This window comes from Monodelphis domestica, chromosome 4, assembly GCF_027887165.1.
Source record: "Monodelphis domestica isolate mMonDom1 chromosome 4, mMonDom1.pri, whole genome shotgun sequence".
In the NCBI taxonomy this organism is placed as follows: Eukaryota; Metazoa; Chordata; class Mammalia; order Didelphimorphia; family Didelphidae; genus Monodelphis; species Monodelphis domestica.
In genome coordinates, this window is record NC_077230.1 from 417,262,849 (window position 1) to 417,285,195 (window position 22,347).

General features: G+C 51.9%; 2 protein-coding genes across 3 annotated transcripts; one reads left to right on the forward strand and one right to left on the reverse strand.

The window, feature by feature from the left end:
- Positions 1-1,086: 1,086 nt before the first annotated feature.
- LSR (lipolysis stimulated lipoprotein receptor) lies at positions 1,087-12,892 on the reverse strand. Of its 2 annotated transcripts, XM_007491819.3 has the most exons (10): positions 12,699-12,892; positions 10,214-10,558; positions 8,828-8,947; positions 7,567-7,623; positions 5,631-5,777; positions 2,702-2,866; positions 2,418-2,477; positions 2,135-2,266; positions 1,376-1,974; positions 1,087-1,230 (listed from the first exon to the last, which is right to left on the reverse strand). In XM_007491819.3, the coding sequence occupies exons 1-10, from the start codon at positions 12,826-12,828 to the stop codon at positions 1,195-1,197; spliced, it is 1,791 nt and encodes a 596-aa protein (XP_007491881.1). In that variant the 5' UTR covers positions 12,829-12,892; the 3' UTR covers positions 1,087-1,194. The 2 variants fall into 2 exon arrangements, with proteins under 2 accessions (XP_007491881.1, XP_007491882.1); XM_007491820.3 differs by lacking the exon at positions 7,567-7,623.
- A 4,146-nt stretch (positions 12,893-17,038) lies between these two features.
- On the forward strand, positions 17,039-19,045 carry FAM187B (family with sequence similarity 187 member B). The gene is made up of 2 exons (XM_007491821.3): positions 17,039-17,771; positions 18,697-19,045. Exons 1-2 carry the CDS (start codon positions 17,077-17,079, stop codon positions 19,019-19,021), a joined length of 1,020 nt encoding a protein of 339 aa, XP_007491883.2. The 5' UTR covers positions 17,039-17,076; the 3' UTR covers positions 19,022-19,045.
- The last annotated feature ends 3,302 nt before the right edge of the window (positions 19,046-22,347 follow it).

The window sequence follows — 22,347 nt, forward strand, 5'->3', positions numbered from 1 at the left end:
GGGACAAACAGTGGGGTCATGTGAGGAGGAGATGCCGCCGCCGCCGCCGCCGCCGCCGAAGCTGCTGGAGCTGCTGCTACTGCTGCTGCTGCTGTCGGGACTGGGGCCGCGGCTGCGCCCACTGCTCCGCGCACCGCTACCCGCCTGGCCTCAGCCTCGGCCCGGCCCAGGCTCAGGCCCGGCTCAGGCCCGGGGAAGCGGCGGCCGCGGCCTGGACTCCCTCCCGCACCCGCCCGCTGCCCGCCGCCCGCTCTCGCTTTTCACTGCCGGCTGCTCCCGCCCGGCCCCGGCCCCGGCCCCGCGCGGCCGCCGATCCCTTGCTGCTGGCGCCGCTTTCTATTTTTCCCCCTTTTTCCCCTTCTTTGCAAGAGCTGCGCGCGCGCAGCGGCGGCGGCGGCGGCGGCGGCGCGAGCCCGGAGCCGACGCGGGCGGGGGCTGGAGGGGGGGCAGGCCGCCCTGGGGAGCGCGCGCGCGTTCTCGGCCTGTCTCCGCCGGGCTGGGCGCGCGCTGGCCTGGGCCGGGGCCCCGCTGCCAGCCGCAGCGCGCTCCCGCCCCGCGCGGCAGGGGATTGGTCTGGGCGTGCCTGGGGACCCGGGGACCGGGGGCAAGAACGATACACTACGTTCCACGGATGGAACGCGGGCCCGGATGGAATGGGGCAGGCGGCCGAGGTGGAACGTCGTGGCAGCTGCGAGCCGAGGCTGCACACGCTCTGTCAGCGGCGAGGGCCGGAGGAGACCGAAGGGCTTGGGGAGGGGAAAAAAGGTTGTAGGCTTGAATGGGGTCGGTCTAGAGGGTCTGGGGACGCGCGCGCGGGCTCACGGAGATGGGGGGGGGGGGTGCCGAATTGAGAGGGTAGGCATGGGGCGCATGCGCACGTCGGGGCGGGGCCGGAGCGCGCACGCAGCGGGCGGGGCCGGGGCGAAGCCGGAACGGGACGTTCTCAGAGGCCGGGGCTGGCAAGGATCGCAGCCAGCGGCAGGGAGCTGGAACCCCCAAGCAGCCAGTCGATCCCCAAGTGACCTTCGTCGCCCTCGCCACCCCCCTCCCACCAGCCTCCCAAGATATGACACCCCGAGACCTGAGCCAAGTGATTAAAAACTTTATTGAGCAGAAATAGAAGTAACCCCCCCCACCCCCAACACACCTTACAAAACATACAAAAACTACAAAAGTGATGAGCACCTCATCGAGTTAGACCACCAGGCTTTCCCGGCTCAGGGCTAGGTTCTGTGGAAAACAAGGAGAACAGTGAGGGCTGGGAGCTCCCTTCCCTGGATCTGCCCTGCTCCCTTCCCCCCAACTCTCCAGGCCACCCTCTTTCTCATCTTCCCATTGGGCAAAGTGGGCAGCCACCTAAGCCTCAACCACTTACCTTCCGAAGCTTCCTCTCTCTGGAAGCCTGGGAGTCAGTTTCAGTGTATGGTGGTGGAGCTGGGGGGTAATAGGGTTCTTCTTCCTCCTCTCTGTAGGGTCTCCTCCTCTCCCCTACCCCCTTTTTTCTCATCACCTCTTCCAAAAATCTCCCATCATACTCTGGGTCTCTGGACCGTCTGTGGTTCTCATGAGGGTCCCTTCGGGAGTCATCCAGGGCTCTGCCCCTGGACCTGAAGTCTTCATAGTGGGGGTCCCCAGATCTGGAGTAGAGGTCATCTCTGCTACGGCTTCGGAGAGGTGCATAAGCCTTGCTCCGGCTCCTTTCTGAAGGGGATGTCCTTCCTGATTCAACGGAGCTGGGTCTAGCCAAGTCATCCAGGGCATCCACAGAACGAGCTCGGGGACGCCCAGCTCCCCAGTCTCCATACGGATCATGGGGACGTTCTCCATACCGATCGTGGGGACGTTCTCGGCCCCATCCTCCTGGACTCCTGGAGTGATAGTCCAAATCCTCATCCTGAATGGGGGTGAGGGCAGGGCCTCGGTGAGGCCGAGCACGCCAGTCATCTTCGTGAAGGGAAGTCACTTCACTCATGGCTGCAAGCGCAGAGAAAGATTGTTTCAAAGAGTTTTGAGGGAGTTAGGAAAATAGCATCAGCATTATGGGCTGAAAGGCACCAGCCCAAGGGGTAAAGGTAACCCAAGTTCCCATCAACAGGACTCAATCCCCTACCAACACCATTCCCAAACAACTCACCCCTCTCCACACGGCCATTGGGCAAGCCAGGCCGGGAAGGGTCAAAGTTGGCAAGCTCTTTCTCCATGTAGTACAACACCTTCATTGAGTCATCCTGCTGGTTGGCTTGGATTCGATAACCACTTCGTACTTCTGAATGGCAGGGGAGAATTTGTGGGAGAAATCAGAAAGATCTGATGGCTAAGACTCATTCCCTTGGATCCCACATCCCAGTGCCATCCCTGCCCCCTCATCAAGACCCATTTCTGGGGTCAGCATACAGATCTGAATGGTTAGCTCTTACCTGAGTTTCTGACACTATCTGTGTCACGAAGAAGGGGGACTTGGGAGCTGTGGCCACCCACTGAGGAAAAGATATGGTGGGAATCAGTCAGACCCTTCCACCCTGTGACCCAGGCATTTTAGCTCTAGTCTTCCCTGATATCTAGATCTGCTTATTTCTCTGTCCTTATGTCCCTGGTCCAACCCTTACTCATCAAAATCCTGTCCTCAGGGATCCAATCTATGTCTCCACACCCCCACCCTTCTCCCATCACACACAGGTATCTACCCCTCCCCAGTCTTCACCTGAGCTCTGCCGGTCAAAATCATTGTAGACAGGACCCAGTGGGATCATGGGTGGAGGAGAAGGAGCCTTGGCTGGAGAGAGGTGAGCATAGGTGCTGGGTGCAAAGACACTGGGGGCATAAATGCTTGGGACCCCTGAGGTGGCAGCTTTTCCAGCAGCATACACTAGGAAAGAGTCAATCAGTAGAAATAAGCTTCTTGAGGACAAGGGACAGCTCTTTACTCTAGCATAGTGCCAACCATATGGTAGATGTTACTAAATGTTGAATTAATGAGGGAGTCACATGAGTTCCCTTGTTTCATGTTAGCCCCCTCCAAACCCATCCCCCTCCTCCCTGGCTCCAAAAGTGCTTTAATTCATTATCAGGAAGGGCGGCATAAAAGTGGGCAAAGGGGGAGCCTGAAGGGAAGGGTTCGACTGGGGCCTCTTAGGACTCAGGGCCCCTCTTGGGAGGCTTAGCAGTGAAGAAGTTAAGAAAAGACTGTCTCTGCCTTGGAACCAATACTTAGTATCGATTTGAAGACAAAAAGTAATGTTTGTTTGTTTTAAAGGTGGTGGGGAGAGCAGCTAAGTGACTCGGCTGGGCCTATGTGACCCTGGGCAAGTCACTTAACCCTCTTACAATAGTTACTGAGACAAAGCAAAGATCCACCAGAAATAGTCTCATAGAGGGCCAGAGACACCCCATCTCCCACCCCACCCCCGCCCCCAGCTCACCCAGTGACTAGTTTTACCTGCTGCTGAACATACCCCCTCATGTCCCCACACCCAGACAAATTCAGTCATGGAGTCCCTCCCTCTCATACCTGCACAACATTTTATGTTGGGGGAGGGGGACGGGACTGGACCAGACCAGACCAGACTTTGTATCAATGGGCTGAAGCATCAGAGCCTCTGTATTCCCCTGCATGGGGGAGGATCTTTAAGCCAAATGGCAGCGAGTCCATATTTACTTTGATTCTCAATTATGTACGATAACCCATCAATTTGCATCCAGCCTTTCCAATTCAGTGTTCTCTGGAAATATAAAGCCTACTCTATGAGGCCAGTAGTCTGGAAAGGGGAAGGAAGATGCAAGAACATTCCATCAAAGCTAATGAGGGGTTGAGGGAGGGCTACAATTAGCAGTTTACTAATTAGCAGTGGGAACAGCTGCTTCTTGCTGACTCAGTGAGTTTGGTTGATGTGGGGAAATTAGTCGACCTACTTCTGATTTTTCAACCTATCTTGGGGTCATCCATTTGTCAGTGCCTTAGTTTTCCCCATCTGTGAAATGGGGCTAACACCACCTGTTTTGCTCCTCATTGTCACCGGCTGAAGATTATATTTGGGATAAAAATACTTTAAGAATGCTACCAGCAGCAATATTAAAAAATGAGATGGAAAAAGTCTTAACTCCCTAGGAAGCCCTGGGCAACGTCCCTTCTCTGTAAAGGAAGGTGGCTGGACTGAATAAGCTCAAAGATCCTTCTCACCACTCATCTTGGGAATGATTGGAAAATGGCACCAAAAAAAAGGAAGAAGCTGGCCTTTCCTGATCCCTTTCCATCCCCATTAAGTACCTACTACGTGCCACGTGCTGAAGATACAAAGACAAAAATGAACATCCAGCCCTCAAAACTTATACCCTGACTTGCTGAGGCAGATGGCGTGTGCGCCCAAGACAGCAAACGCACAGAACAAAAGATGATGCAGGGGTAGGGCGAGGCTCTGGCAACTGGGGAGAAGCCCTGCATGCAAATAGGTGAAGAGAGAACACTCGATACAATATGTTACTTCATATGTTCTCTAAATACTATGTATACATGTTATTTTTTTCATGGAGAGATACAGTAAGCTTTAAAAAAAAAAAAACAACCCTTACTTTCTCTTAGAATTGATACTAAGTACCAGTTCCAAGGCAGAAGAATGGAAAGGGCTAGGCAATGGGAGTTAAGCGACTTGCCCAGGGTCACACAGCTAGCAAGTATCTGAGAACAGATTTGAACCCAGGACCCCTGTCTCTAGGCTTAGCTTTCCATCCACTGATTCACCTAGCAGCCCCAACAGTAAACACTCCCCGGCACCAGGCATGCTAAAGTAGGTGCTTTCTAAAGGCTTCCTAATGGACTGGGAGCTACTAAGAAATGGATTAATGCTGGATAACATTCCCCCAGTTCCCCTGGGAAAATCTGAAACAATGGAACGGGGCTACTAAACCATACAATGTGAGTCACAGGCTGACTTGGTTTTTAAATGTAATAGCAGCTATTTTTTTGGATTTTTCCTTACTTTGGAAAATATTTGCCAGTTACATTTAATCTGGTCTTGGCCAGGTGTCCATCATCTATGACCTAAACCACTGTTTAATGATTTCAAAATATTTGGGTTTTAAAAGCAAACAAAACCAAAACTACAGACTCAAGAGACCCCAGCCATCTCTTCCAGGTCTCTTCAATGCTTCTGGCCAAGATCCAATGGGAAATAAATCTTCAGAGATAGAGAACTCCCTACAGGCTGAAAACATCCCTTGGAATGAACCCCCCAACCACTTTATAATCTTTTTATTATCCAGTCATTTTTATGAAGTGTCCAACTCTTCATGACCCCATTTGGGGTTTTCTTGGCAAAGATACCGAGTGGTTTGCCATCTCCTTCTCCAACTTATTTTATAGGTAAGGAAACTGAGGCAAACAGAGTGAAGTGACTTGCCCAGGGTCATATAGCTAGTGTCTGCTAGCAGCTTATTCCACCCCACCCCAAAAGAAGCATTTCCTCCCCCAAACTGACCTCAACCAACCAACCCACACCTTCTCTCTCTACAAGACTGTTACATGCACACTTCTCCACTCTGCCAGTTTCCCCCGTGTGCGATACCCCAATGCTCACCCTTGCTGCTACCTGGCTCTACCCAGTGGGGGCAATGAAGACCCCCAAACCAGTACTTACAGGCCTCGGGGCAGCAGCACTTTTCCGGGCAGCAAGGACATCGAACATAGCAGCAACATGTGTGAGGGCAGCACTGGCACCAGCAGATGCCCAGAAGGAGGAAGACCAAGAAGGCAGCCAAGCCAACGACAACCACAAAGAGCCAGTCTGTGGGAACAAGAGGATGGGGGCCGGAGCTGAGGTCCTATGAGGCCAGGCAGGGGCTGAGCCCCACATCCCAGTACAAGGCATGCAAGGAGGGAGGAGGGGGTCAGCACAAAGTGGGATGACCTTTGGTTAACTCTTGGTTTGGGCCCTGAGGAAGGATTTTTAAAAGTAATGAACCCTTAGGAAATGCAGGAAGCCAATACCAAGCTCCACCATGGGCTTCATCACAAGCTCTCCTCATCGCCATTCTTCGCAGCCTTCTGAGGGCTTCCGTACGTAAGCCACTCATGGAATCATGGGATTTCTAATGCATTGACCACTTGTGCTGGGGCTTTGGGTCTTGGGGAAGGAAGAGATACTGTGGGAAACAATGGCGACGCCAAAAACCAAAGACAGGCTTAAAAACATTTTACAAATGGTGGAATTGGCGGTTTCAAGGACAACTTACACAGTGGTCACAATAACAATGTTCTGACCAGTAACTCGGAGAGCTGAGTGAAGCCAGCCTTGGGAAGAGAAGTGGTGGCTGCCTCCCGGGGGCAGCGGGGGGCATGCTGTCAGGTATGGCCAGTGGCTCGGGTGCTTTGCATAAGCATATTTCTTTGTTACAAGGGGAGGGGTGGGGAAGGAGTCACTAGGAGAGAGAATTATGTTGGTTTGTTGTTTTTTTTGTTTGTTTTTTTAACTCTTACCTTCTACCTTAGAGTTAATACTATATAATGGTTCCAAGACAGAAGAGTGGTAAGGGCTAGGCAATGGGGGTCAAGTGACTTGCCCAGGGTCACACAGCTGGGAAGTGTCTGAGGCCAGATTTGAACCCAGGACCTCCAGTCTCTAGGCCTGGCTCTCAACCCACTGAGCTACCAAGCTGCCCCCTGGTTTGGTTTCTTGAAAAGAGCATCAGTAAACGATTATAAAGAAGTGCACGGAGCTCCCATTTGAAACCCTCCTGTGGCCTGTTTTTGTCTTTGGCTCAGACTTGGTGCTCAAGGTTTGCTGAATTCAATTGCAGCTGCCTGTGAGGTCAGTTAGGTAGAGGGCAAAACAGCCATTTTCCCAAATGATGACAATTATCTCATTTGAACCTCACAACAACCCTATGAGGTAGGTACTATTACTATCCCTATTTTACAGTTGAGGTCATTGAGGCAAAGGAGATGAAGTGACATGCCAGGGTTACACAGTTAGTATCTGAGGCTGGATTGGAACTCAGGTCTCCCTGACTCCAAGCCACCTCTCTGAAACCACCGGGGGGGGGGGGGGGGGGGGGGGCGGGGGGCGCGAGGCTAGTAAAAGACCTGCCCAAGGTCACACTTAGTTAATAATGAGTGGTAAAGCTGGGTGGGATTGAAACCCAGGGCCTCCCCACAGCTGGCCCCAGGCTTGTAACACCCCGCACTGGGCTCTTCTGGACTTTGTCACACAATTTTGCTTTCCTAACTCAGTCAGGCTAAGGCTGATTTTGAGTAAAGTATCTGCCAAGCTCTAGGGGAGTGGGGCAGAAGTTGTCCAGGCCCACTAATCCAGGGCAGAGGACTGCCTCTGGGGCCAGAGGCCAAGGGGAGCAGCCTTTGTGTTCTAGCGGCCTCTTCTTAGTCCAGCTCAACACCCAAACCATCATCACTAACCATTACACTACCTGGAGCCCAGGACACTGGTTAGTCGGGGGAGGAGGCAGAACAGTAAGAAGAGTTTAGGAGGAAGGAGGTGAAAGATGACAGGGAATGGGGAGCCTGGGAGCTCTAAGGAAAAGGCAGGGAACAAGGACCCCCTGGCCTCCACCCCGTACCTTCCATGGGCCCTATCTGAAAGTCTGGTAAGAGTTCAGCCACCCCTGAGGTCCTGCCTGGAGGGACAAAAGAGAAACAGAGGATTATTCCAGCAGGAAGCTGGCCAGGCTGGACAAAAGAGCTGACAGCCAGCCCCTTCTCCTCCCCGGCCCTGCCCCACATGGCCCTGGCTCCTGGCCGTCTGCTCAGCATGCCACCTCTACGCCATACTCTGGAGCTTAGCACCCCTACGAGTGGCCAAGGGCTGCCCAGGAAGGGCACTGGAGGGGCAGAGATAGCCCCCAGCCTTTCACCCGGACTGTGTTGTCCTGAACTCATTTGTCCCACGGCACAACAGAAGCTTGTGACATGCTCCATCACATATTCTGTAAAATATGTGCCTTGTCCCACCAATATATATGGACCGGCATGTCAATATATATCTGGCATTAACCGAGCGTGCAGCTGGGTGGAGCTGGGTAACATGCAGTTATGGGCACGTGAGCTAACAGAGACTGAGGGGCCAAACTACCAGCTGGCCCGGCCTGACTGCCTCCTCTTTGGAGGGCAAAGTAGAGGTATCCATTGCAAGGTTCAAGACCAGACAGCTTGCTCCCTCCCTCTACAGCCCTCTCTACCTTGCTAGAGGGCACTTTTAAGGGCTATTCCCACTCCTGCAGAGGGGTAAACTGAGGCACAGGGCCCAAGTTGGACTAGAATGCCCAATGGCTGGTTGGTACTGGGTTGGCTTGAGGAGTTTTGCAGTGAAGGGATGGATGGCCAAAGGTAGAGCTAGGCTCCAAGAAAAGAAGCAGAAGAGACAGGAAGCTCACACAAGGCCTGGAGCAGGGGAAAAGGGATCGAGCCAGCTCTCCTTGCTTATACACACTGATTGATGGAGGGGAGCAGCAGCACAGGGCAGGTAGACAAGCCCCAAACACCACAGGCTCACTCCTCCTCTCCCCCTTAAACAAAATTTGTCTGGCTTTGGAGTGCGTGCTGATACTGAAATTCAATCAGCTGGGCGGAGACGGCCAATTTTTCCCTTATTTAGTTGGACTGATATGGTGGGGTTCATCCCAGGCTACAGATGGTCGTCGTCGGTTGTGTATAAATCTAAGGGTGACTGGGTTGGCTGGCAAGGACAGGAGAAGCTGAAGCATGAGTCAGCCCCAGGAAGCAGACAGACAGACAGGAGATGAGGATGGGACTCCCAGCCCCGCCACCACCTGTGACCCCAGCCCCAAAGTGACTCACTACCCTCCATCCTTGTTCCCTTACCAAGGACGATGAGCTCAGCATAAGCCTCATTATTGCCTTGGAGGTCCTGGGCAGAGATCACAGAGCAGTAGTAGACACCACTGTCTCCCCAGGCAGTCTGATCAAAAGTCAGGTCAGCATCTGAGAAAGGAAGACATGGCATAGGAGGGGATGGGTGGAGCTTGCCCTACTCTGGCCCTCTCCCAGGTCTCCTGGTGTGCTTGCAGGGGGGCAGACGAGGCCAGAGCCCTAGACGCTTTCCTGGAAGCGGTCCCCAGGCATCTGGGCAATGGGAGGATCCAGAGAACAGCCCTCTCAGGTTATCAACAACCATGGACAGCTCAGTTTGTCCCTCTACCTCCTGACAACTGAGTAGCTACTCATCTGAAGGATTGGGGCCCCTGCCTGCCACTCCCTCCTGGGCTTGGGGAAGCCTCAATTTACCATGGTCCCCAGAATGGGAATGTGTCTATTGCTTTAGCATTTCCTGTTTCCTCCTCATTCCACAAGTGCTCATTACTTACATCCATCTAGCCACCCACCAGAGGTGGCGAGGCTGTATCCCCCCACCCCCTCCCCTGGGCCTGGAAGGTCTAGGGTGAAGCCAGGGCTACAGATACACAGGCCTCTTCTTGCCAATCCCCTAGCCAGGAGCTCTTCACCTGAGGTCCAAGCACTTGGTTTTGTAACTATTTTGATAAACTGCATTTCAGTGCAACTGATTTCCTCATTCATCCTCAGCACATTATTCTGAGGAGGGGCCCACTGGCTCCCCAGATGGCCAGCCTGGGACCTCAACATTCAGGCTGGGTTTGCATCACTGGTACAGCCTGATGCCCAGCAGACAGGCAGGTCATCCCTTCACTACTCCCAGAAGGTGCTCTACTCCCCCAGGTTCTCCCTTCACTTTTCCAGATCCCACCACCTCCAGAAAACCTGGCTGTGTAGAGGGGGTGGGGGTGGAAATGGGGGTGGAGGGGACACCAAAGATTTCTTAGATTGAATGGACAGTCCTAACAAGGTCAAATAAGGTCTTTCGGCAGTTGTCGGCAGAGCCAACAGACGAGCTTTCATTCAGTAATTCATTCAACAAACATTTACTGAGCAGCTTTGTGCAAGGCACAGATCAAATGCTGAGCTCAGAGGACACCAGGACTGACCCCTAGAAGCAAACTTACCCAGTGAGAAGGCACTCCCCACCTCCAACCCCCCACCCCAATCTGGCTCTACCCACTGAGCTACTCGGGACTAGGAACAAATCACAGCCCTTCCAGGGACCTCATCCATAACAAAAGTGGAGAAGGGGGAGTAGACCAGATAAAGTCTCTTCCATTTAGCAAATCTAGGCAGTGCCCACTCCACCCTTCCCTCTCCCCTCCCCCCTCCCCCCTCCTCCATCTTACGTACTCCCAGTAATGGTGATCCTTCTCCCTTGGTAGAAATCGCCCAGAGTCACAGCATTCCCCTGCTTTGTGGCCACTACCCTTACAGTTCGGACACTGTCCTGACACTCCACATAGGGATTGTAGCCTGGGTTGCCAGCGGCAAGCTGGGCATTGAGCTGGCTGTCAGCACTGGCTGGAGAAAAGGCATCAGTGATGCGATTTCGGCAGAAGGACTTATATTTCCAGACGACGATGGGTAGGGTGGGCACCCCTGACAGCTGGTAGGAGCAGGGAAGGGTCACAGGCTGGAATAGGATGACCACTTGGAAGGGGTTGGACACCGTGACCTGGATACAGCCAACAGGAGCTGGGAAGTAAGATGGGGAGAGAAGCCAGGGGTCATTGAGGGATGGAGGATACCCAGTTAACCATGAACACCAGCATTCTACACAAATGCACAGCATGTTTTCATCTCCATTATCTCTTGATCCTCAACACACACACACACACACACACACACACACACACACACACACACACAGGTAGAAGGCATGTAAGAAAAGGGATTATTAGCCCCTTTTTATGGATGAGGAAACCAAGGCACCAAGATCACACAACAATGAAGAGTGGAACAAACAGTGCCTGGCACCAAGTTCTGTCTCCCAACTGGTTTAGAAGCAGAACAGTATGGCATAATCAAAGGGCAAGGTCTTAGATGTCAATAACATGACTAGTTGTGGGCCTCCGGCCCCCCAAAAGCAAAGCAGGCCCCCTGAAAGTCAGGTGGAGTCCCTACAGCAAGCTTAGGGAAAGATCTACAGAAGAGCTTCTTTGGATGCCCTAGGCATGATGGAATTTGGTTCACCACAGCACCTTCCTCCCAGGGTTGCTAAGGAGAACCAAATAAATGAATATTTGAGAGATACTTTGCAAACCTTGAAGCCTATATTAATGCTATTATTGGAGTTGCTGTTATTCAACTCTGGGCACCAAAGTTTGAGGAACACCAAAAGGAAAGTGACCAAGATGGAGAAGGGTCTGAATCCCGGTCACAGGAAGAACAGTTGAGAGCATGTCAAAGACAAAGGGGACATGAGAACTGCCTTCAAAATGGAAAGGGCTGTCACAGGAAGAACTAGGCTTGATTTCTTGGGCACCAGAGGGCACAAATTGGAGCAATGAGAGAGTTGTAAGAGGTCAATTTAGGGCTGGTGACAGAAAAAATGTTCTTGCCCAGAGCTGTCCCTAAATGGCACTGCCTGCCTGGGGGGAGGGGAGGTCATCTCATTGGGTGCCTTCAGAGGCTGGTGTTCATACTTTTCAGTAGGGTTTGAAATAGATTGTTACTGAGGTCCTCTCCAAGTCTAAAGGGATTCCAGTTTGGGGACAGTAAGGTTTGGGGAGAATGCCCATGTGAATTAGATTGATCCTGGATCTATCTGAGTGACTCTGGGCAAGTCACTTTAACTTTCAAGAAAAGCAGTAGAATGTTGCATAGAGATACTTATTTGAGGCCAAGCCATTTAATGAATGAATGTTCATTTAATTTGGAGGAAGGTAGCCTGGATTAAACTCTTGATCTGCAATTGGGGACAAAATCACTGGGCTACCTCCTCTATCCTCAGTTTTCTCAAAGGGCAGGCACGGATTATTATGCTAATTGGACAACCTCTAAAGTCCTTCCTAACTCTAAAATCTTGGGAATGCCAGCCTCATTTTCCTCATCTGTAAAAGGCAGGGATTATTATACCAAAGAAACCAGGAGTTAGCGGGGGAAATGATGGATGTTGTCAGAGGACCTGGATCTGAAATCCAGGCCCCGAGACTTATTACTCTGGAGATTTAACCTTCCGGAGTTCTATCTCGGAGAGAACTAGCCCAGACGGCCTCTCTGTTAACTCCCAGCTCTTAACCAGACGATTCTAAACGCCCAGCCCTTTCACCTCCCGGGATTGTCCGGAGGAAGGCGCTTTCTTTAAAGTTGGCAAAGCATAGGCAGAAGCGGAGCTGAGGCCAGGGCTGAATGCTGTCTCCACCGCAGGGACTCCAGGCTGACCCTTCCTCCAAGAACCGCACCCCGATGGGCTCTTCCAAGAGCCCGCACTTCCCGCCGGGATCCGCACACACCTGTTGCTACAATCTCCCTTATCCTACTTGACACCGAGCCTCCCCGGGAAGGGCTGGCGATTGATCCCGCGCCCGTCCGGCCAGGAGTCCCCCTCCCCCACCACGGACCCCGCAGCCCCGCTAGGCACCGCTCCCATCCCCCTCCCCTGCCCATTGTCCCAGAAAGCCAGGCGCTGCGGGAAGTTTCGCTTCCTGCCTCCCGGTGGGGGCGGGCCGCTCCCTACTCCGGCCTCCCCGCCTGCCTAGGGAAATCCCTCGAGGCCTGAGAGTTTCAGCCAACCAGGGGCGGGAGGGGGAGGGGGGAACCTAGGGGACCGATGGGGGAGGAGACCCTGGCCCGGCCAACTCTCTCCGATGCCCCCAGCCCTCCGGCTGGATACCTGAACACCAAAGGGCCAGCAAAAGCAGCAGCAAGGGCAGAGGCAGTGCACCCCGGCGTCGAGGGTTCCACCCTAGGGGGTCTAGGGGCGCGCCCGTCCTCCCGTGGGGTCCGGGGGCTGCCGGAGCCATAGGATGTTGGTGCGCCTCCGGCGCCGCCGCTCCCAGGTAGTGAGGGAGAAGGGAGGGGAAGAGATGGGAGGGGATGGGAGGGGACTGGAAGCCTCTAGGGGAGGGGGCTGCGGGGGCAGGGGGCGGCCCGTACCATTGCTCCACATTGGAGGGGGGAGGAACCCGCGGACACGCGCGCACACACCGCTGGCTCACCTGCCCGTCCTGCCCCCTTGACAGCCCTTCGCGGGAACTCAAAAAAAGTAAATCCAGATTCTCCATATGTTTGGTCGATCTCTCGCCTCTGATTTGACCCAGGATGGTCCCCACCTGTACCCACCCCAGCCCCTAAGCATCTTTTTTTTTGTCCCACTCAGGGAATGGAATGGCCCAGGCACACCCAGGACGGGAGGGGTGGGGTTTAAAGAGTTGACCCCTCCCATCCTCTCGTGGGCCCCGGAAATGGGCCGGTCCAGGTGCCGACCCGAGGAGGGCAGCACCGAGTGACCGATGGGAGGGAAAGGAGTAGGAGGGCGTCCCCCTGCCACTTCCACTAGGCTTCAGTAGGAAAGAACAGACTACGATCTCGGAAAGGGCACAACAAGGAACGAACCACCTGTTGAAGGTGGGAGGGACCTGGTAGCACACCTGTCCGTCCTCCCCCACAGTGACAATGGACCGACCCAGGTACACAGTGATGAAGAGATCGGGCGGGAGATTCCAAATGGTCATCCCATGGGGGTAAACAGTGAATGAGTAAATCTTTGACTATTTCAACACAACTTTCTCCGCACAACTTTTCCTAAAGGCTTCTCCCTCCCGAGGCTCTGCCTAGTTAAATTAATTTAACAGATTAACTGATTTCCATCAAAGTCAAACCCTGGACGCGTCCCTCGGGGATGACTGAGGGTAAGTGGGCCACTATTCTCCTGTGTATCCTCCCTCCATTCCTACTTTCATGGTACAGCTCCCAGGAGTCCCTCCCTGAGGTCAGCACCCCTCCCCTTCCCTTCCCCTTGCCTGGGAACTCGAGCCTCTTAAAGGGGCAGCTTTGGTGCCAAAGTGGCCTTCCCCTATCCGGCCCCTCGTATAAATACTCCACCTTCTCGCCTAGGTTTTCCCGGCTTTGCCTGCCCAAAAGGACAGCGGAACCCGGGGGAGATTCTGCCACCTGGTGGATGTGGGGAAGAAGGACAGGACAAGGGGCAGGCAACTGGGAGCCTGGGATACCTGGGTCTCCAAAGCTGGAGCTTAAGAAATAAAATCCAGGTCCTGGAACCTGATATTTAAGACCCTCTGTCATCTGGCACTTTTCCAGTCTTTTCCATCCCTATGTCCTACGACTTTCCCCTCCAGACAAACGACGATTGTTCTAAGGCCCCTCTGCCATCTGTGCCAGAATGTTTTCCGCTCTACCCCCAACCCCAATGTAGGCCTCAGTTTCCTCATCTGTAAATTTAAAGGATCAGACTAAATTTTCTCTAAGGGCCCGTCTAAGCTCCAAATGTTGTAGTTCTATTCCTTTTGCTCACCCTATTCCTGGTGCCAGGAATGCCTTCTTCTGTCCCAAGCTCTGCCTGTTGAAAACCTGGCCCTCCTTCATAGCCCAACTCAAATTCTCCTTCTTTCAGAAAGCCAGCACTGGGGGCAGCTGGGTAGCTTAGTGGGTTGAGAGCCAAGCCTAGAGACAGGAGGTCCCAGGTTCAAATCTGGCCTCAGACACTTCCCAGCGGTGTGACCCTGGGCAAGTCACTTGACCCCCATTGCCTAACCCTTACACAGTATTGATTCCAAGACAGAAGGTTAGGGTTTAAAAAAAAAAAAAAAGCCAGCTCTGAACTCTGGTATTTTCCCTTTGTCCGGGCCTTTCTTAAAGTCTTTATGGGGGCACAAAGTGGCTCAATGGATAGAGAGTCAGGCCTGGAGATGGGAGGTCCTGGATTCAAATGTGGGCTCAGATACTTCCTAGTATCTGACCCTGTGTAACCCCCATTGCCCAACACTTTCCACTCGTCTGTCTTGGAACCAGTATACAGTACTGATTCTAAGATGGAAGGTAAGGGGTTAAAAAAAAAAGACCTTATCACTTTCTCTTTTGGATGGCAGAAATAGCTTGGCATAGCTGAAAAACTGAAATCCTGACCCAAACACCAGCTGTGATATTGGACAAGTCATTTAACCCCCAGACCTCAGTTTTCTCTTTTGCAAAATGAGGAAAGGGGTACACTTGCCCCACTGATGAATATATTACTTTTTTTTTAACCTAGATCTTTTGCTATAACTTAACAAGGGCCATTAGCAGAATTTACCTTCCTGGTTTTGGTTTAACCACATGAGAACTTTGATGGCCCAACCTGGGGAAGATTTGACAGATTCGTATAAATGGCAAACCCGTAGTGGTCCCTTGGCCCTCCGATCTCCTGCTCCCCAAAGCCTGTGACAGCAGGAGATTCATGGTACTATATAGTTCAAAGGAGAGAGAGTTTCCCATTGTAATGGGAAGCAGAAAGTTCTACTCTTTCTGAAGGGTCAGCATCTCCAGATACAGCTGCTGAGACAGATTCCATCACAAATGGGTCTTGCTAAAGGAAAACTAGCATAGCGCATCTTTTCGTTAGCCAGACCTTTTTCTCTGGAAATAGCTGAGTCCCTAAAAAGCACTTTGTGCTGCCTTTTATAAATACTAAGCACATTTTCACTCTTTAAAGAACAGTTCAAATGATGCAACCAACTTAATGGTTTCAATAATAGTTTTAATCAGAAATGCTATGTATCATTTATATTATATTATATTATAGCTATATTATATTATATTCTAGCTATATTATATTATATTCTAGCTATATTATATTATATTATAGCTATATTATATTATATTATATTATATTATATTATATTATATTATATTATATTATATTATATTATATTATAGCTCTTGACCATGGAGTCTAATTTATTAAACACTGAGGAGAACAAAGCACTTGGGTACATGGGGAGGGGGGTGGTAAAGCCCCTACCTTCAGTCTTAGAATCCCTATAGGTTCTAAGACTGAAGAGGGGCAAGTCGGCGCTGGACTTTGGACTCTAGATGTTGTGTTGGTTTTTCGGGTGGTGGTGATGGTGCTGCTATCTCTGAATCACCAGTACCTGGCGCATAGTAGGTGCTTAAATAAAGGATCATTTTTTTATCCTTACCTTCTGTCTTAGAACTTGATACTATGTGTTGGTTCTGAGGCAGAAGAACAGTAATGGGGTAAGGGCTAGGCAATTGGGATTTAAGTGACTTGCCCAGGGTCACACCACTGGTATGTGTCTGAAGCCAGATATAAAGGATCATTTTTGACTTGACTGGACATGAGATCATCCAGGCTTGAAGAAAGGTAACCTTTTGAATCTGAGAGTTCTAGAGGTCTTCAACTGCAGCAACAGCAGCAATGGCCCCCGAAGTGGTGGGTGACTCATGGCAGGTTATCCATCTGCAAGGGAGAATTCAGCTACCAGTAAAAGAGTTGGCCCAAGGCTGGCCATGTCAGTGGCAGACAAGTACTGAGAGTTACTTGGCTGATGCATATATTAGGTGGTATGTAAAACACCCACTGAGCAGTCCTGCTAGCTGCTTTCTGTTCCAATGAAATCTGGTGATCAGCCCCTAGCAGAGAAAAAACATCCGTTCTAAGTTGATACTGAATCCCAGCGTCCTTTTTGTGTGCAGGAATAAATCACCTGTCCCGACTCTGATTCTCATAAAACACTGGGGACCTTTTTGACTCCTCCCTCTTGAGGAAGTTCTAGATGGGAGCTAATAAATACCATCATCTCAGGGTCTCCAGTCTGGGAGAAACATGGCAAAAAAAAGTAGAAAGCAAGAGTGGGAAAAGAAAGCCCTTCCTCATTAGATTTGGGTTCCCCTGGGACTAAATGCCATCAAACCGTATGCCTGGATACAGAACGGAGAGTGGGGGTGCCCCCGCCCTGGACCCTCAAGGTGTCCAGGAGCACTTCTTGGTGGTTAGAATTTTACATATCTGTATATAGATGTAACTGCAGGGAAAGGGCTTTGAAAAGCTGTAAAGCTCTACAGAAGTGGGTTTTTCTTGTTTGAGGTGGGTAGTTGGCTCCACTAAGACACTCTGGAGAGATTAGGCGGAAGGGGCAGGGAGAGCAGACACCCAGATGCCAAGACGGCATGGGGGGAGGCAGGCTTTCTAGGTTCCATTCTGGTGACTTCATAATAAGACCATCCTGCTTCCTCCGCCATCCCACTCTGCCATGCCTCACATCCTGCTGTTTTTCTGTCTTTCTCTTCCTGGGCTATGGGCCTGGGACTCCGTTAGGTGTTACCGGGGGGGTCACTCATGCCTGGCTTTCATCACTCCCAACCCTACCACTCTGTCTTGCCCAGCCAAAGAATCCACGTGGTTCTTCCAGCCCCTGTCCCATTCCTTCCCCAGGAAGAGTCAGGTGATCCCAGAAGTCAGCGGGGACCTCCACCTACAGCACACCTCCACAGACCAGTCAGGGACCTATCACTGTCAGGATGAAGCAGGCAACACCCGGGTAGTGTACAATGTGGACTTCCAAGATGGGACCAAGCTCTATGTCAGCCACAGTGAGCTGAACCAGCTTCCCCTAAAGAACCAAACTGTGGGGAACAACAACCAATGGACACTCTTTACCCAGTGGGGGCCCTGGCAAGCCTGCAACCGCTGTGGCATTCAAGGGGAACGAAAGCGTGTGGGCTTGTGCTATGCCAAGAGATCAGGCCAGTCAGAGCTGCCCTGCGGGCTGGCCAACCTCAGCCCACAAGGGTACCACCGGGGACCTGAGCTGCAGATCGAGGGCTGCTTCATACGCTGCGGGCACAGTGCCGCTGACTCCACCATGGTGCTGTATGGGACTTACCAGCTGGAGGAGGAGGAGAACAGCACTGTGTGGCTCAGTTGTCCCTTTGCCACCATCTACAGGTAACGGGAGCCAGGTATTTTGCCCTTAGACGGTCCCTTTGATCTATAAATATCCCAGCATTCTCCTCTTTTAGGTCAATGCTGCCTCTGGGCAGCTCCCCTAAAGTTAAGACTTTGTTTCCTCCAGGCAGTAATTGCCTTGACTTTGGGTGACATATTCACCAAACCCTGACTTGTTTTCCTGCCCTGCAGTTCCCTAAAATGGGCTGTGGTTGCTCCTGCCTCAACTCCCCTCCCCGCCCCGCTCCTTTCTTCAAATGGTTGGAGAACACCTCATCACCTTCTTCAGAGAAAGCCAGCCACCCCGTCTAGCTGAGCGACACACCCCAGCTCTTAGAAACAGCTCTCTCCCCAGCACTGGGGTAGTCAGCTTGCCACTCCACTCAGCTAAGGAAAATCCGCTTCATGCTCAGGTTTTGTCTGGCATTGGAGCCAGAGTGGGGAAGACACGGGTTCCAATCCCATCGTAGACACTTAGGAGCCTTGAGACCCTCGGCAGCTCAGCTCAGTGCCTCTGTAAACCGGGAGGGCTGGACTCCAGGGCCACCAAAGGGATCTGGAGGGATAGCTAGGTGGTACAGTGGACAGTGTCAGGTCTGGAGACACATCAGGTCTCGAACATTTCCTAGCTGTGTGACCCTGGGCAAGTCACTTACCCCCCACCAGCTGCCTGCCTTGGAATGACACTAAGACAGAGGGTGAGGGTTTAAAAAGGGAGATTCTTCCTCACATTGTGTCTTCAAGCTGGGTGTGATGATGCCTTGCTCCGATTTCGCAGAGGGAATGATGGTATTTTTGCCCATCAGACCAGAGATGCAGGGAAGCCAGAGGCACGTCACCCCTGACCCCAAGGGGGCCCAGCTTCGCTCCCGACTGGGGTGGGGAGGGACTAAGAGGGCACCAACCTCTCGTGCTTCCCTCACAGGCCAGTGAGCTGGGAGTCCGATAACACCTCCCCAACGTGGCGGCAGCAGCTGTCTCTCAACAAGACGGGGCTGGTCCTGGATCTCCCCTCTGGAGGCAGCCGCCTGCAGGTGTCCATCTCCGACACGTACCGGTGTTACGTGGCCCGCAAGCTGGTGGGGCGCTTTGATCCTGCCTGGACTCACGACCCGCCGAGGACCCTCGCCCGCTCGGAAATCGTCCGAATCTACTCCGTGATCGAGGCTGTCATGGTGATGGCCGTGCTACTCCTGATCCTGCTCAGCTTTATCCAGATGTGTAGAACTAAGCTGAACACCAACATCTAGAGAAGAAATAAAGTGGGACCATGACGCTTGTCTCTGGCTCTGTGGTGTCCAGCGGGTCCCTCTGGATCTCTGCCAGAGACGTCTGGTCCCCCTTCCCAGCCAGTATGACAACAATAACCACTCACATTCCTCTAGTGCTTATCAGACTGCTGAGGGACAGAGCCTGGAGTCAGAAGGACCTGGGTTCGGATCTGACCTCAGACACTTACAAGCTGAGTGATCCTGAGTGAGTCATTTAACCTTGTTTGCAAAATGATCTGGAGAAGGAAATGGCAAACCACTCCAGTATCCCTGCCAAGAAATCCTCAATTGGGGTCAAGGGTTGGGTGACGAAAAGGACTCAACAAGAAATAGTACTTTTTTTTTTAATCTTACCTTCCATCTTAGAATCAGTACTAAGTTTTGATTCAGTAAGGGCTAGACAATTGGGGTTAAGGGACTTGGCCAAGGTCTCACAGCTAGGAAGCATTTGAGGACCGCATGTCTGTAGACCTGGCTCTATCCACCGAGCCGCCTAGCTGCCCCAACAATAACATTTTCAAAGTGCCATCTCATTTCATGTCCTAAATCAGAGGTTCTCACATTTGGGGGGTCCTGGGTATCTTGGGGAGTCTGGTAGAATCTGTGGACTTGTGGCCTTAGAAAAATGCTTTAAATGCATAAAATAAAATACCTAGGATAGCAAAGGAAATCAATTATCCTGAAATAAAGGTATATTTTCTCTCCCCCTTCCAAGTTCATGGCTCTCTCCTGCAATGTATACACGTGGATGGTATAGAGATCTGTGGACTCTGAGCGAAGAATCCCTGTAAATCTGACCTCGTATGCTTCCTAGCTGTGTGACCCTGGGCAAGTCACTTCACCCCCATTGCCTCATCCTTACTGTTCTTCTGCCTTGGAACCGATACTTAGTATTGATTCTAAGGCAGGAGGTAAGAGTTGTTTTTTTTAAATGGATGCTGATATGGAAGGTAAGTCCCTGCCCTCAAGGAGCTTCCAGGCTAATGGTGGGGACACTACATAAGCCAATCTGTATGTACAGGGTAAATTGGAAGTCCCTGGTGCTAAGTGATAGACAGAGAATATCATTTCTTCTATTTTCATTTATATATTTATTAAAACATTCACCTTCCATCTTAGAATCAGTACTGTATTGGTTCTAAGACAGAAGAACAGTGAGGACTCAGCAATGGGGGTTAAGTGACTTGCCCAGGGTCACACAGCTGGGAAGTGTCTGAGGCCACATTTGAACCCAGGACCTCTCATCTCTACGCCTGGCTCTCCATCCACTGAGCTACCTGACTGTCCTTTTTTTTCCTCCTTAAACCCTTACATTCTGTCTTAGTATTCTAAATATTGATTCCAAGACAGAAGAGTGGTTAGGGTTAAGCAATTGGGGTTACCCCATTTCTCCTATTTTGGGATGAGAAAAGGAGGTCCAGAAAGATAACTGACTGGCCTCGAGACACACAGCTGAGGCTGGGGCTCCATGGAGACTTCTGGCTCTTATGGCACGTGTATACAATGGTCTCTGGGACTCTGTGTGAGATGAAACTGTGGGGTGGAGCCAGTATCAATAGTTGGTGCCGATTGCAGACAGCAGGGACTCATCCCAGGCAGGGCCTGGGCATCTCTCTCCCTCTAGGGCAGCCTGTCCTTTGCCCTTTCGGGCACACCTGCCCAGGGGCGCACCCCCTGGTTCTGCCAGGCCCAGCCCCTGCCACACCCCAGATGTTTCAGAGACAGCCACTGCCCAGTCCTTTCGGGTGAGGGGAGGGTGGCCAGGGCTGGGAGGATGATTTTGCTTTATATAAATGAGGACACGGAGCCCGAGTGCCCTGGAGAGTGCCCGATGCTGCTTGGCCTGCCTCTTCCTCCTCCTGCCCCTCCAGCGTTCCTCCGCCTCCTGCTGCAGCCCCTCGATGCCAGCCAAGCCTTTCCAGAACTTGGCTCCTCGGGGCAGTGCCCATAAAGCCCGGGCGGGTGGTTCCTGGCGGTGCAGTGGACTCTGAGCCAGTTGGCTTCCTCCCTGGATCTGCGGTGCAGCAGCGCTCCCTCTGCCCGGGCCTCACGTCAGCCCTGAGTCATCCTGGGCAGCAGACAGCAGGTCTGCCCAGGGTCCCGGGATGGGACAAAGCAGGGTGGAACCCGGCAGGACACGGACCTTCCGGCCTGGGCTACCGATTTAAAACTGGAAAGAACTCCAGATGTCCTCCAGACCAGGTGCCTTATTTTACACAAGAGGAGACAGAGGCCCACCAAGGCCCAATGACCTGCCCCAAATCAAACTGGCCCTTAATAGCCAAAGTAGACTTCAATCTTACAGTAGGTGGAGAGTAGAGAGAATGCCCAGCCTAAAGCCAGACGACTCGTTTTCCCGAGTTCAGTTCCAGCCTCAGACTTGTCCTCGCTGGGTGACCCTGGCCAAGTCTCTGACTCAGTTTCTTAAACTATAAAATGAGTATAATAATAAATAATACCTGCCTCCTAAGGTGGTTGTGAGGCTCAAATGAGAAACTACTGATAAAGTGCTCTGTAAAACTTAAAGGCTGGAGATTAGAATTTGGTGGAGAGGGAGAGAACCAGCAGGAAGGAAGGTGAGAGGCTTCGTTTGTATCATTTTTTCCATCTTGTATTTGCCCTTGCCTTACTTTGCATTAATATAGGCATGTAAAATGGAGGTGCCTACTGGAGGAGGGCCTTTTTTAAGGAGTCCACTGCAGGGGGCAAAAGAGAGAGAGGACCATAGTTAGCCGGGACGGAGAGAAGAGATCTGGGCATATTTGTAGGCAGGAGGAAGTAAGCCGGTAGAGAGGGAGAGACTGAAAATAAGTAAGAATGACAGTGATCTATTGGAGGAGACAGGATAGAATGGGATCACTTGGTCTGCTGTGTCCCTAAATGATGAGTCCCGGATGGTCAGCGGCTGCTCCCAATCCTGAAGACCTGGGCTTTCTAGTCCTGGCACGCATACACCTCCATTGGTGTGTTTATCAATCAGTCAATTAGATTACAGCAACTTTTTTTAAACCCTGATCTTCCGTCTTAGAATCAATACTGTGTATTGGTTCCAAGGCAGAAGAGCAGGAAGGACTAGGAAGTGATGCAGAGTGAGATGAGCAGAATCAGGAGAACATTGTACACAGAGACTGATACACTGTGGCACAATCGAATGTAATGGACTTCTCTACTAGCAGCAATGCAGTGATCCTGAACAATCGTGAGAAAGATGCTATCCACATCCAGAAAAAGAACTGTGGGAGCAGAAATGCAGAAGAAAAACAACTGCTTGATCACATGGGTCGATGGGGATATGACTGGGGATG

What these genes read in the sequence shown, in the direction of transcription:
- LSR (XM_007491819.3), bottom strand. Translation starts at nt 12,828, where the DNA reads ATGGCTCCGGCAGCCCCCGGACCCCACGGGAGGACGGGCGCGCCCCTA. An exon ending in TCAGATAGGGCCCATGGAAG is followed by an intron (nt 5,778 to 7,566) that starts GTACGGGGTGGA and finishes TTGTTCCCACAG; the next exon opens with ACTGGCTCTTTGTGGTTGTC. An exon ending in AGATAGTGTCAGAAACTCAG is followed by an intron (nt 2,267 to 2,417) that starts GTAAGAGCTAAC and finishes CCTGCCATTCAG; the next exon opens with AAGTACGAAGTGGTTATCGA.
- FAM187B (XM_007491821.3), top strand. Translation starts at nt 17,077, where the DNA reads ATGCCTCACATCCTGCTGTTTTTCTGTCTTTCTCTTCCTGGGCTATGG. An exon ending in CCCTTTGCCACCATCTACAG is followed by an intron (nt 17,772 to 18,696) that starts GTAACGGGAGCC and finishes CTTCCCTCACAG; the next exon opens with GCCAGTGAGCTGGGAGTCCG.